The sequence below is a fragment of the Cololabis saira genome, chromosome 17 (assembly GCF_033807715.1).
Source record: "Cololabis saira isolate AMF1-May2022 chromosome 17, fColSai1.1, whole genome shotgun sequence".
Classification (NCBI taxonomy): Eukaryota; Metazoa; Chordata; class Actinopteri; order Beloniformes; family Belonidae; genus Cololabis; species Cololabis saira.
Genome location: NC_084603.1, coordinates 30625413 through 30640182, shown reverse-complemented (window position 1 = coordinate 30640182; position 14770 = coordinate 30625413). Strand labels below are relative to the sequence as shown.

Below are 14770 nucleotides of genomic sequence, written 5' to 3'. Positions count from 1 at the left end.
ATCTTCATCATGTGACTGAATGGAGACAGACAAAAGGGTTACCATCCCGTCTTCACTTCTCAACTAAATATTTTCACTGATTTTGTCAACAATATGGAGGTTAGACACCTTTGGTATCAAAATAGAAACAAAACATAGCACAGTTATAAGAGTTTTAAACTTGGGCTTTCAATTCTTTACAATCTTAGAATATAGAAAGAAACTCATCTTGAACCCACATAGGTCATCTTTCTTCACTCACCTTAGCTATGTGCATACGGCTTTCAGTGGACTCAGCATCCCGGTATGAATGGTCCATATGGTTCTTGGTTCATGCTGATCTAACAGCATTGCATAGTTCTTGCAGGTTTGGGCCAAACATTCATCACGCTGAATTTGAAGCGGAGGGTGCATGCTGAGCCTGTGATCTGGGGACTAAACCAGAGCTCCTGTTGAGTTCTTGGTGTTTTCTTGCAGCAACGACTAATTCATTATCCTACAGGAGAAATACATCATCCATGAAGCGAACACCTGGTAGCAGCAGGGTTTAGTGGTGTTCCTGATCCTCGCTGCCTACAATGCGTCAGTAAGATGTTTCCATGTGGATTTTCATCTGCAATGCCATTTCGGATGGATCCAGCCAATGAAAAATAATGAATTCATAATGTTTTTACTCATTTGGGCCCAGTAAACTAATCCTTTGCTGTAATTGTACAAGATACAGAACAGAAACGTGAAGTAACAGAAAACAGCATCATGACAAGAAAATGAAAAGACAGAGAAAGGGGAGCAAAGAGACTACGTCAGCACTCTGGCAGGTGAAAGCCTAGTCTCTGTGTGAAAGCCGGACTCTTTGGCCCGGATGATGGGACAGCAGCCAACAAACACACGAACACACACACACACACACGCACACACACACACAGATCTCTGCTTACATACATTCAAATCACACATTTTGTTTACCATAATGCTGGCAAGTTGTTGTTTGGTCCAGTGTCAAAAGGCAGGTAGCTTCGGTTATGTGATGATCCTGCAGAGTGCACATGCATGTGTGTGTGTGTGTGTGTGTGTGTGTGTGTGTGTGTGTGTGTGTGTGTGTGTGTGTGTGTGTGTGTGTGTGTGTGTGTGTGTGTGTGTGTGTGTGTGTGTGTGTGTGTGTGTGTGTGTGTGTGTGTGTGTGTGTATTGGACGCAGATGGTTGTGAGAAACTCAGAGAACTCAGATCAACAGCTTACCTACTGAGACTGTGAATGTTAACACTTCCGACACAAGCACACATGGTCACCTGGGCTCGTGGAAGCATTAGATGCACACACACACACACACACACACACACACACACACACACACACACACACACACACACACGCCCTTGCCTCGCCTCACATTCAGCAGCAGCTCACCTGTGGAGAGTGAAAGCTTCTGCTTCCTGTCAGGGAGAAGTTGGGCAGGCTTTGTTGTGTGTGTGTGTTCACAAACTGTATGCACACACGCTTGTTTTCTTATTTGGGCTCCATCAAGATGTCGTAGAACAGGCGGAGCACACTGTTGCATCATTGACTGGGAAAAGTTCATTTAAAGGTAGATTTGAAAGCGTATATTTGTGTAGAATCTGCAGATTTTTCATCCCCTAAAATGTTCCCTCAAACAACGAATCATTTCTACATAATTTTTACTCCTTAAAATCATTAAAGTGGTATTAGTTATGGTATCCTATTACAGTAATTAATCACATGTTTATTGTTTTAATCACTTGATGAATCTAAGACCTGTAGTTGTGGTATGATTGTCCTGTAACTATGGAGTAATTATTCGATTTACATTTTTGAGCACTATAGTTACATCCAACTTGTACTCCGTAAGTAAGTAAAATTTATTTATAAAGCACATTTAAAACAGAGATATTACTGACAAAAGTGCTGTACATGATAATAATTTAAAGAAAAAGAAAGAACATTCAGTGACAACAAATAAATCACAAATTTGACCTAAAAACACAGACTGGGGGGGTGCTGGGAAAGCTAGTGAATAGAGGTGAGTTTTTAATCTAGACTTAAAGGTGGAAATAATAGTCTCTTCTTTTTGCTCTTCTCTCTTTTTCATTTGTATCTTGTAGAATACATTACTGTATGGTATTATGAGCAGTATGTTTACATTTTCTTAATTTTGAGAAACCATCATGTGATTTCTTAACTTAATCAGAGCACCCAAAAAGTTTCCATCCAAAACTGAGAAAGCGTGTCAAGGCAAGCAGCTAAACATTCTTCAGTCTAGATGAACATTTGAAATTAAGTTTCTGCTCTTCTGTTGATGTAGCTGCCATTTTAATATACAAGTTACGTTAAATTACATTTGGTGAACCGGCTGGGTCTAAGTTTGGGTGGAGATGGATAAAACTGACCTAACCAACAATATCATCACTTGTTCAACCGTTCAAAGCCAGTTTTACATACAGTATGGTCTGTTTAACTGACATTACGCATACAAGGAGCATGGATGCAGCATGAGGAACTATTGTGAGAGGACTGGCTTTTGTATTTTACACTGTAAAAAAAATACTTCTCTACTCAGCTATTTCAGGTTTGTTCGGTGTTGTTCACATTATTTAGTACATTATGTGGAACGTGGATTAGAAATGGCTGGTTCTAAAATGAACGTTGAAAAACTGACAATCTCATATGAGAATTTTATTTTCTTTACTTGTCAAAATTATATTTAAAGGAGCTTGAGGCCGGATTGTGGCAAGATTTATGAAAAAAATCTGTATACATTTTAAGTTTTCTAGTAATAATGTCAGATGAAGCGTTCCAAACCCAAAAGAATGAGCCCTCTAGCGTATCTCTCCGTTGCCTTGAACAGGCTGTGTGCTGCAAAATGTGCTGCAATTCGGTCCCGAATTTCCCGCGCTGTCCTGCAGATGTGACGTCACATGACGCTGCATGCGCGTTCTCCCTGTTCTCCCGTGCCGGCTTCACTGTTGGCTGCAGTACCCCCAACTGCCGTCGTGGTGAAGGGTGGCGCTAGAGAGTCTCATTTCTTAAAAGGAGCCTCAAGCTTCTTTTAAGAAAATCTGATTGCGTGTTCAAAAATTGGAAAGAGGAACTGATTTGATAAAAATTCACCTGAAGCCTTTATTGTACAGAATATTTCATATCAAGGGTCTAACATTGACTCATTATCAGAGGAAATTCGAAAGAAAAAAGAACCGACCGCATGGCTAACGTAAACATTTATACTACACGTGGAGAAGGCGTGGTTTAGACTTTGCCGCTCTCATGGTTGGCTCGTCCCCTCGTCCAATCCTTTGCTGCCAGAAAAGGGAAAAACCTACATCTGGTAACACCTGAAGAAAAGAAACTACAACCCCCAGCCTTTTGTTTTGGTCTCTCACATGTCCTTTGTTGAACACGTGGTCCACCAAGCACAACTAGAAAAAACTTATTGACTACATTTATTTTATTTTATTTTTTTGAATATTTTTATCCCGGGCAGCACGGTGGCTAGGTGGTTAGCACTGTTGCCTCACAGCAAGAAAGTCCCCGGTTTGACTCCCTGGCCCAGCAGGGTCTTTCTGTGTGGAGTTTGCATGTTCTCCCCGTGCTTGCGTGGGTTTTCTCCGGGTACTCCGGTTTCCTCCCACAGTCCAAAAACATGCATATTAGGTTAATTGGTGATTCTAAATTGCCCGTAGGTGTGAGTGTGAGTGTGCATGTGTGGCAGGGTGGAGGAGCTGCAGCCACTCAGGCTGATTAGGGCACAGGTGGGCCCAATCAGCCTCTCCACTCTGCCAGCCTTCATAAGGCACGGCTGCCCAGAAGCAAGGGTCTGAGAAGCTGGGTGAAGGTGCTTCTGCACGTGTGTGGCGGTTTAACTTAAATAAAGAAGGGTTCTACACGAAACTCCGTGTCTCTCCATCCTTCGGTCGGCCCCGGTAGCACTCGCCTTGCTACAGCATGGTTGTGTGTTTATATGTGGCCGTGTGATGTAACCCCTACCTCTCACCTTAAATGAGCTGGGATAGGCTCCAGCAGACCCCCGTGACCCTGCAAGGGATAAAGTGGGTATAGATAATGGATGGATGGAATCCCCACTAAGTGACAGTTGGTTATTGTGCTTATTGACTACATTTATGATACAAAATGAAGATGGCAGGACCACTAAATCCATTTAAAAGATGAGGAATAATTAATTGAATATTGTAACTCTACTGATCAATAAAGAAATAAGCTAAAGAAAATGGATGACATCAAACGTTAGAAGATGCCATGGAAAGGTACATTTTTCCACCCTAACAACTGCACTCACGTGCTGTGAGTTTTGGGAAAGGACACAGTAACGTCTTTTATCAATAATAACCCATGAATAAAAGAGACCAAAATTATTGATGTAATGTCAAATATGCAAACAATAATGCCTGCAGATGGACAAGACTTGGCAATACAATGCTGCTTCCCGTAATTGGTAAAGTTCAGATAAACATATTCTCTTAGAGGTCACATGAAAGTGCTGCATGTCAGTGCAGACGTCATCCTGTCGCTGCTTTATGCGGAAAAGTCACACACACACACACACACACACACACACACACACACACACACACACACACACACACACACACACACACACACGTGTATCACCTGTGCAGTATACATACAGTTATATGGTTCACTTGCTCCACAGGCAAGTACCTCTCACAGTAGTACAGAGCAAGACCCTGCCAGCTACACTCCACACACACACACACACACACACACACACACACACACACACACACACACACACACACACACTCTCACACACACACACACTGATACACACTGACCATATGCCGTCAGCTGTAGCTGGACTTGTCTGCTGTTCAGCTCTGCAGAGCATCCTGACCCATGCACGTGCCAGAGGTCCTCCCTTTCTGCTGACCGGTGTGTATCTGACTTGCAGGCTACGTGATCCGCGGGCAGAGAGGTCATCCTCCAACTGGACAGTCACTGCTTCCTTTTCAGGGAACACAGTAAACTTCCACTATGTCCCAGTTGTAGTTAGTGGTTTTTGATTACAGTGACAGCAGCGATATTTAGTTCAATTAAGTTCAATTCAGTTCAGGAACTATTAATCATAGGAGAGAAATGACACTGTTACCGTCAGTATTAAAGAGTCCCTACAGACTAGTTTGTAGAATATTGTAGCTGCTGGGAGGAATGATTTTCCATACTGGTCTGTGTTGCAGTGAACCTGATGAAGCTGCTGACAAATATAATCTAAAGAGCTGTTTGTGTGGATGAAAAAAAAATGGAAATGCATTGTAAAGGATTTTTGGAAAGTTCCTGAATGCAAGATTCACATATTACCAATCTCAACTTTTCTTTACTGGCTTTCTGTTAAATCCAGGATATATATATATATATATATATATATATATATATATATATATATATATATATATATATATATATATATATATATATATATATATACACATATGCTATATTTATAACAAATATTTTTACAAATGGTTTCAGATGGTTTTTTGTTAAATTTGGGGACACACCCTGATACAAAAGTATCTGAATCCTTTCCCATTGTACTTTGCAGTGTGTTTACTTTAATGGTTGCTTAATTTATTGCACTGTACCTCACAGGTTTGAGGGCTATAAGCAACCGTTCACAGTTGTGTCCAGTAAATCAGTGAAATACCAACAGAAAGACATCTGGAATTGTGGGTGCATCAGTTTAAAACCTGGCAGACTTTAAACTGATTTGTGGTCAACGTACCAACTATGTTTTTAGATATCCCCATTTATGTTGCAATCACATGTGCAAGTTATAAACATATGATGTGAAAACTTGGGACTGTGTGTAGATCGTGTCAAGGAGATTTCTTATAACAGTGGGTTTGAAGTGTCTGAAAAAGGTCATGTGGTCCTGTCACTTCACCTCTACCTCACACAGGCATGCGTTATAGTGAGCGGATAAGACTAAGGGCCTGATTTACTAAAGGTTTGCGTGTGTAAAAACGTGTGCAAACTTGACAGCACCCGCAAACCAATGTGCAAGCTGATCTACTAACAGCGCGCAAAGAGGACTGCGCCTCTCAAATGAGCAAAATAGCACACGCTGTTCATTTAGTACTTTTGCCCTGATGAATAATCAATATGGGGCGTACCCGCCAGAAAGCGCTAAATACTGGGAGGGGAAAATGCAAATAGGTTAATTTACACACGCAATGAGATTTACCAAGCCTGAAAGTAATTGCGTGTATTGTGATTGCGTGTGTATTTAATACGTTCGAAAGGAAGGTGCTAATCTGCTGCTGCTGTTATTGTGGCAAGGAGGCGACATCCAAAATCAAAGAATACGCAGAGAGAGAGTCTTTATTCTGCTGCATGCTATTTTAAAAATGGTTGAACAAGTTTTATTAAAGGCCACTTTTTCTTTAGTTCTTCGCCTTATATCTTGCCACCTTCTTTTAACCTCATCTGCCGTTCTTTTTGTCTTACCAACTGCATTTATTCTATCGCAGATTTTCTCCCATATTGCGTTTCTTTTGGTAATGTTTAAATTTATTTGCTGTAGTTCATGAATGTGTTTATTTGCCTCTTCCACTAATATCTCTAACTCCAACTCGTCAAATTTCATTTTGCGCTTGCGACTATCCTGCTTTCCATCCAGACTCTCCATGGCGCAAACCGTAAGACACGCAACACCTCATTTAAATACTGCGGTTTGCACCTGTTATCAATTGCGCAAGCATTCTTAGTTGATCACCCGCAAAACACACAACAACAGCACGTGCAAACTTTTTCAGTGCACACGCAATTTAGTACTCTTTATTTAGGATGTTAGTAAATCAGGCCCTAAGTTGTACAGGGAACGAGTAAGCTGTAAGGGCCAGAAGGGAGATAAGATACAGTTTAAATCTTCCATATAGCATTTGAAAGACTGCAGTGACTACAAGTTATTTTTTTCAAGATTGAGACTCCCTTCAGAACCTGAAGGAAGGGTGTACAGTCACTTGATCAATGACAGTGATGTTTAAAACATGTTTTTAACCCTCCACCACACATAACAGGGTGAGCTCATCAGCCAGAGCTGGAGCAGATCCAAGGTTAGAAATGAAGAAATAAGAAAGAAAAGATTAAGAGAACAAGGAGAAGAGAGGGATGAGACAAGGAGCTGGAATTAGAGAACTTAATTGATCAACATCAAGGGCATTCAGATACAATTGCATGGATCATTTGTATTATATGTTTGGTCCCAAACTGACACCAGCAGCAGACAGTAAGTGGATGAACAGAAATCATTCCCAGTGTTTGTGTCTAGGGATACAACTTATTGATCAGTACATGCTCACACACGATTGCAGAACACGCCTACATACGAAACACACAGCTGTAATCTGCAATGGGAGCGCAGTAACATGTTGCCTCTGAGAGGACGAAGCCACTGGGGAGCTCACAGCTTGTGTTTCACACCTCGTCTTGGCCGGACCAAACTTTCCACTGGCTTCAATTTTCGCCTCCGTGTGCCTTTGTTTGAGGTCACTTCTCCAAAAACAAGAATCAGCATGAAATGATTTTGAAAGCTCTTTCTGCACCGGTTTTATGGTTCGCGTCCATATGTCTCGAGTTTAGGTGCAAGAGCCAGATACTTGAAGTTGAGTTCACAGTGAAAACAATGAAATATCACTGGATAACTTTGATTATGGCCGACTCAATCAGTCTCACGAAGTTTAAAACCAACCAACCAAAAGTATAGCTCATAAAATGAAAGAAATACCTGAATCTGCTGGTGGGTCAAAAGAAAGAAAAAAAGAAGGAGAATAGAAATAGAGGAAAACAAGAGATAAAAGAAGAAAAAAAGAAATCAAGTGTTACACTATCTTGCTCTACAGTAGTACAAGACAGATTTAATTAAACACTGTAGTGATTGAATCAGACTGAATTACCACTTCCTGTCATCCCACCCTTGCCTGCCGTTAGCTAAATGATCCTACAGTGATTTTGTATCTCTGTTCTCTATTTAGTTTTATTCTATTTTGGGAGCTCTGTTTTCCAGGCTCCTCTCTGCCTCGGAGAGAAAGCTGGCAGTAATCTGAGTACTGAGACTCCACAAGGACTTCAGCAGGGAAGCGGTTTTAGGAACCCAAACAGTGTTGCTGTCACAAACCCTGTGCATGTGGCATTTGTGCATCAGTTAATTCACAGATATCCAGGTGAGGCTTCGTCTGTGTTGCTGTAGTGGACTTTCGTCACTAATGCCCGCCCTGCTGGTCTCAAATTGACGTGATAATTGTGGCAGCTGTGGTCTGATTTATTCACCGCAACTGTGATCTTGTTTTTGCTGTACAGTCGCCACAAACAAAGCCACAAAACTCTGCTGCCTGGCAGCAGCTGAGGACGGCAAGTCCTTGGGAGGATGCTCGGCATCTCCCCGGCTCCTCACCATCAGCTTTGACTCATTTGTGCTCAAAGTCTTTTCATAACACATTTGCTGTCTGGTTCTATGTGTTTCGTTAGAACAGTGCACTTTACTGATTTATGCAATATGCATGTGTATCACGGTTTGGATTGAGCAAATTCAATTTTCTAAGATGTTCCACCTGAGTAAGGCTGGAGGTTTGTACCGACCTTGATCTCGACCTTGATCTTGAATCAGGTGTGTTGATGCCAGGAGACATCTAAAACAATGCAGTATAGGGGTCCTTGAGGACTGAAATTGTGCACTTGAGCCCTGAAGCTCTCAGTCAAAGACTCCATAAACTCTGACAATCCAGTGGTAATATCTTAATATTTTAACATTTTTGTTCAAGGCATTACAAAGATAGCGAAGAATGTCTGGCCCAAACTCAGTCCATGTCTGCAGTTTTCTTTTACCCACGTTTGTCTTTGCCTGGCGGCACCGGACCCAAGTTTGGCCTCTGTTCATGAACTCTAGGACATGTCTCCCCATTCATAGCCCTTGCTGAGCTGTATGTACTTATGACTCAGCTGTAACTGAGTCATACATGCCAAAAGTGGCCCAGATCGGGCCCAAATGTGCCCGTTATCTGGGGTAAAAACAAGAGAGGATGCTTTGTTCAAAGTGCATCATCAGAATTGACATTGATCTTTCTTGTTTGCTCTACAGTTGTGTCATTATACTTTCATTTGACTGACAGATTTTTGGAAGCGGAAGCTCCGATCGGCGGAGTTATGCGATGCGAGTGAGCGTCAGTGACAAAGTCAATTCCATTGCTTTACTTTCTATTGGACTGTCCTAACTGGCCGCAGCGACGCAGCGCACCGTTTTGAGCTGAACATTTGTCGGACGCCCTGCTTCTATTTTCTTCCTGTCTCTCTTGTTGAAAGCCGGTTGAAAGCGCTGTAGGAAACAGTCATGGATGAGGAACGGCTGATCCAGTTAGTTGAAATGAGAAGTTATCTCTATGATTCCTCCTCATTTCACTACAAAAACCTCAATAAAGTGGCAGCTGCTGGAGGGAGATGGACAGAGAGCGTCCGATGTCACGCAGTGCGACGATAGTCGGACGCTCGCATGCAGTTACACGTTTTTATAGTTGTGGGCGTGGTTTGCATTTTGGTTACGTAACGAAAATGCGCAGAATCTTATTGGCTCGTAGATCCACATCACACTGGACGGCTCATCCGGGCGGCTGTACAGACACTGCAGAATTTGGTTGATTTCCTCCTTCTCTGAGTTGGCAGGCTGAGGGGAGACCACTTTATATATGTTAAAGCAAGAAAAAACATGTTTTTCATAATAGGTCCCCTTTAAAGTAAAACTGATCAAAAGACCGTTGTGTAATTTTATAGCTGATGTTATGATATATTTTATGATCTAATTCTCTCCATCAGGTACTTTAAGTGCTAATTCTGCTTGGTTTGTCCTCATGTCTACAGCTATGACGAGTGCGTTGGCCCAGGTTCCACTCAGATCTACGTACCCACAGATGACCCCCCTCCGTACTCTCTGCTGGACCCCTGTCACAGAGGGGCGGAGTCGGAGGAGCAGCCCAGCTCCACCCGTCCAGACCCTTCTCCGGTGTATGGAGAGATCTCCGGCAGCGCTGCCTGGCTCTCCCCCTCCCGCTCCCCCCAGGGACTGCCGGAGCGAGGGCATCAACACATCACATCCATCTCCTTCCCGCTGGAGGCGGCGCCGCCCTACGAGTCGGTGCTGGTTGAGCAGGGACAGCCCCTCCCTCTCATGCCGTGTGACCTTCATAAACACCAATCAGAGAGGGAAGAAGACAGCAACTCCCCACAGCTCCCAGCAAACCAGATCTCCTAGGACGCTTGATTTGTTTTCCTCACCTGAGCTCTTGGTCATTCCCAGTTGAGTTAAACGAGCACTCAGATAAGGGCAATAATGGCTGTTAGAAGCTGCTGCAGCACCAAAGGGTGGACATTAATAAGAGGCACGCTTCTGCCACGGCGTTGCAAACACCTTACAAGACTGTAACACCACTGTGGACTGCACCGCCACGAGGACGGTGTGTCTCTGGACAAATTACTGACAAACAGAGCAGCGTTTTGCTGTTTCTGGGATGATAAGACTTTGTCATCCCAGTATGCTGGACAAAGTCTCAACTGTTAGGCTGTCCAGCTCATCCTTAACCATATTTTAACTGTTATTGTTTATCAAATTAGAATGTGTGACATGTGCAAAGTTTAAGCTGTCAAGTGATAAGAAAAACTGAATGCAAATAAGAAGAATATGATTTTTAATTGTGTAGTTTTGGAGTATAGGCCAGCACCAGTGAGTACTGTTCTGCGCACCGCAGGTTAAACTTCTCCAATTGGTGTTAAGTTTCAGACCAGTAGCTTCCAGTTTGGTGGTAGTATCCTATTAATAAGACTTTGAGATGAAACAGTTGTGACCACAGCCAAAGGGAACTGGAACACTACCTTGGCAGGAAGAAGGAATTGTCAAATCGCCATTCTTCCCAGGTACGTTTGCATAACTTTTGATTAAAGCACTATAATATTATTGTTAAATACTTGCAGCATGCGTTGTCATCACTGGAGAAGAGCTCAACTTGTCTGGAGTTTGTCGTAACTCCTCTTATCAAGGGCTCTGGTTGTAATATCAATGCTGAAGCTGGACCCCAGCAGCAAAATGTAGCTCTGAGTCTTCCTCCTCACAAGGTCGGGTCGATGCAACAGCGGCGTAAACGTGGAACCGTTGATTCCCTCCGAAATAGACGCTTCTGCCTCATGAAGGAATTTGATTTGGCCATTACAGACATTTAACATTTACCGGCAGGTAATCTATGTTTGTAGAAGTGAGACACTGAGGTTAATAGACAGAAGTTTAAAAAAAAAGAAGCATGTCAGGAATAACAGTCGCATTGTGTCAGATATCGATTCATTCTGTGCATAAATTTGGGGAAAACCTTCGTCACAACGTCCAGAGCCAAAGATTTCAGTTCACTTTCCCGGATAAAAACATTAACTCTGTTCTGTTCGTGAAAATTTACATCGTGAGAAACATTCTGCATGTGTCACTATTCAATCTATAACTTCCAACTCAGAAACAGAGCATATATTGTGAATGTTTAGACACGGTATCACAAAACTGATCAAAAATGTGTAAAACTAATATGACATTCGAGACAAAGTGATGAATACGTTTATATTTATGACATGTGGGGTAAATATAAAGAGTATTGACGACTTAGACAGCAAAAATTTTGAAAGCATATAAAGGTCTAATTTTGTCCTTTTTTTGAATATTTTCATATCTGAGGTCACTCTCAAGAATAGATCATGTAGTTAAATATTAAGGCAAATAGTCTTTAAACAAATTTATGATTTACATTTACCATTTTAGATATCTATGCATCCTGCATGTATTTGGTCCAAAGTTTGTTGCTACGGCCCTGCGCACATGGGGGCAATGTAGACTAGAGAAAAAACTAAAGAAAATAAAAGTGGACGACATACAAATTATACAAAGTTTAAAGGGTGCCATGCAAAAAACAAAAGTAATGGTTCCTGAAAAATTCAAATATACCGTCTATATCGCCCAACAATGTCGAAGTTTCTAGTTTTCAAGCTGTTTGTCGAGTTTTAGCCACGCTAAAAAAAAGGTTTGTTCAGGTAATGTTTCATGTAAATTAAGTCTTTCATGCTGTGGACCGACACAGCTAAACTGCAATCTGTAAGAAAATCATCATTAAACACCTGAAAACTCTGTATTTTCATATAATTGAACACATACTGACACAGACAGAAGCAGAGGAGCAGTGTTAGCATGGGGGGAGTGTGTGGAGGAAACACTTTGGCTATCCTGGAGACACTAAGACCTGTAGACACCATTTACCACCAGTTATTGGGGCATGAAGTCATTTAGGACTGAGCTTTAATAACAATATAAATGCCGTCGTTTTTAAATCGTTAGTCCAGATTCTGTGTTTGCAACCACTTTTTGTTTTAATTTTCACATGGATAATTGTCATTGTGTGACTGTGCAACAGTTTATTTTGAAAGATGTGCCTAGAAGACGCCGCTCCTCGACTTTTAGTTTTCAGCATTGTAGCCATAATAATCTTTGTGCTGATAATTGTCTGGTGATTACAGATTGGCTTCCTGATGTTGTTTAGAAAGATGCATCTAGTTATAATTACAGAAAGAGACAAAAGAAATCACTGACTGTTTCAAGCTTCAACGGATTGCTGTTTTTTTGTCGTTTGATCATACAGACACCTGAAGAGAAAAATCACATCCCTAACTGGGCATTGTTTATTTATTAATAACTGTATATTGTAAAGTGTATTGTTTTTTTTCTTGTTCTTTTGTGATGAGAAAAGATGAAAAAAAAAAGATTTTATCTTTTTTTTCTCTTTTCTTATCCACAGTTGCAACCAGATACTTACATTTAAAGAAAATTAAAAACGATTTTTCTCCACTTGTGAACTTCAACCAACTCAAGGAAGTGTTTCCTATTGTAGGTTTTTTAAGCTTTGTTCAACATCAGATGTTAAATTGCACTTGGCAAGCACACACACACACATTCGCTTATTTGGCAGAGGTGCCTTTAAACTACTGATTTAAATTCTGCATTTCCTGCAGGGATTTTGGTTCATCCGTCTTGACACGACTGGTGGGGATGAGTCAAGTTTCTGGTCCTTCTTTCTTTGCACATGCTTGTTCAGTGCAGTACACTTTTCTTACAGGACTGAGGTCTTTTGATGTCTTTTAGCCACTTTCCAACTAATGTGAGGTGATGTATGGGCTCATCATCCATTTGGGAGAGTCATCCACACCCTTTTAACTTTGTGGCTGAAATCTTCACAAGTTGCTTTTCAATATCCACATAATCTTCTCTCCTCATTATGCACCGTTCCCTCTGACAACAGAGCCGTGCTGCCGCCCCCATCCTTGTCAGTTTGAACAGTTTTCTGAGGATAAAGACGATCTCCTCCTGGTTTCAGTCTTGCACATTTCAAACCAGGGCATGTTCATCGCTGGTACACTAAAATGTTCTCCCGTCTGAACGGGAGTTGTGTGCTCCTATGCTTGTGTATTATTGTTTGATGAAGGTGGAACCTTCAGGCATCTGGAGAACCAGGCTTGTGACGGTCTGCAATTCCTTTCCTGATATCTTAGTTTATTGTCCTTTTTCTGATTATCCTATGATTAAACACGATGAGGCCAATGTGTTTAAAGGTGTGCCTTAAAGTTCATGCACAGGCAGGCCTCCAGTAAACTCAGATGATGCTTGTTGGCCTATCAGCAGCTCCACGTTGGATTGTTCGAGCTGTTTAAAATTCATAATCGGCTTAATTTTGTTAAACGTATGAAACATTCAAGAAAGTAAGAAATAATTATCTTAAAAACATTGTCTGTCTCATTACTCTATCATTATTCTGGAAATTTCAAATTCCAAAGGGATTTAAAATGCTCTATACCGTCAGATGTGGAGGAAAAACGTTTTCTTTTCTAAACTGTAACCAAACTTCTGGTTTCAACTGTATATATCAACAAGCTTCAGGAATCCTTAATTCACTAACGACTCATTCACTACTGATTTTTGTCTGCAACTGAAACTGGCAAAAGAAATAAATAAATATAAATAATTAAATTATTACATCCTTAATAAGCCATTGTTGTTTTTATCTAGTAGTTATCATAAAAATACATAAACTTGAGTGTTTTATGTTGGAAATACAGTACACAATGTTGAATATGTGTATTTTGATCTTCTAATCAGAGGAAACAACCTCAAGATGTAACTATTGGATTAAACCAAAACTGTTCTACACTCGTCCACTAGAGGGCGATGCAGAGTTGTGATTAAAGAGTCAGCTTTTTATTTTTCCTGTTGAAAAATCATTTGAAATTAAAGTTTGATCCCTGACACTGAAGTAAAGAGAACAATCACCAGACTCTATGTTGCTGTGTTTGCATAAGATGAGGAGTGTGTTGGTGCTTTTTTTTTAAGAGTGGCGCAAACTTAAAATGTAAAAGTTGTCAATGTTATATTTACTTTAAAAAAAATCTCTGAGAATGAATGTGACTCCTTGCTTGAATTGTTTTTACAATGCATCAGTCTCACTTTTGTTTGCATATCATTGCTTTTTTCCAGTCAACACTAATTTGTAGGATTATTCTCTGTATGTGGACGATATGTAAATATATTACATGTGTATCACTTCCGATTTGTCTTCCTCTCTTTCTTTGCTGCACTCTTGAAAAACCTTATATAAGGATTCTTTTGAGCACAATATTTTTGAATTTTCTTAAAAAAAGGAAAAAAACTAAGAATAAGAGCTAATAAATCTGAACTT

The 14770-nt window shown here is 40.9% G+C and overlaps 1 protein-coding gene across 1 annotated transcript in view; it reads left to right on the top strand.

Annotated features, from left to right (window-relative positions):
• Window positions 1-14657, top strand: part of bean1 (brain expressed, associated with NEDD4, 1) — a 57512-nt gene extending 42855 nt beyond the window's left edge. Inside the window, exon 5 of the mRNA XM_061745689.1 lies at window positions 9879-14657. Coding sequence (XP_061601673.1) covers window positions 9879-10269 — 391 coding nt within the window. The 3' untranslated portion in view covers window positions 10270-14657. The remainder of the gene's footprint in view (window positions 1-9878) is intronic.
• Window positions 14658-14770: the final 113 nt, after the last annotated feature.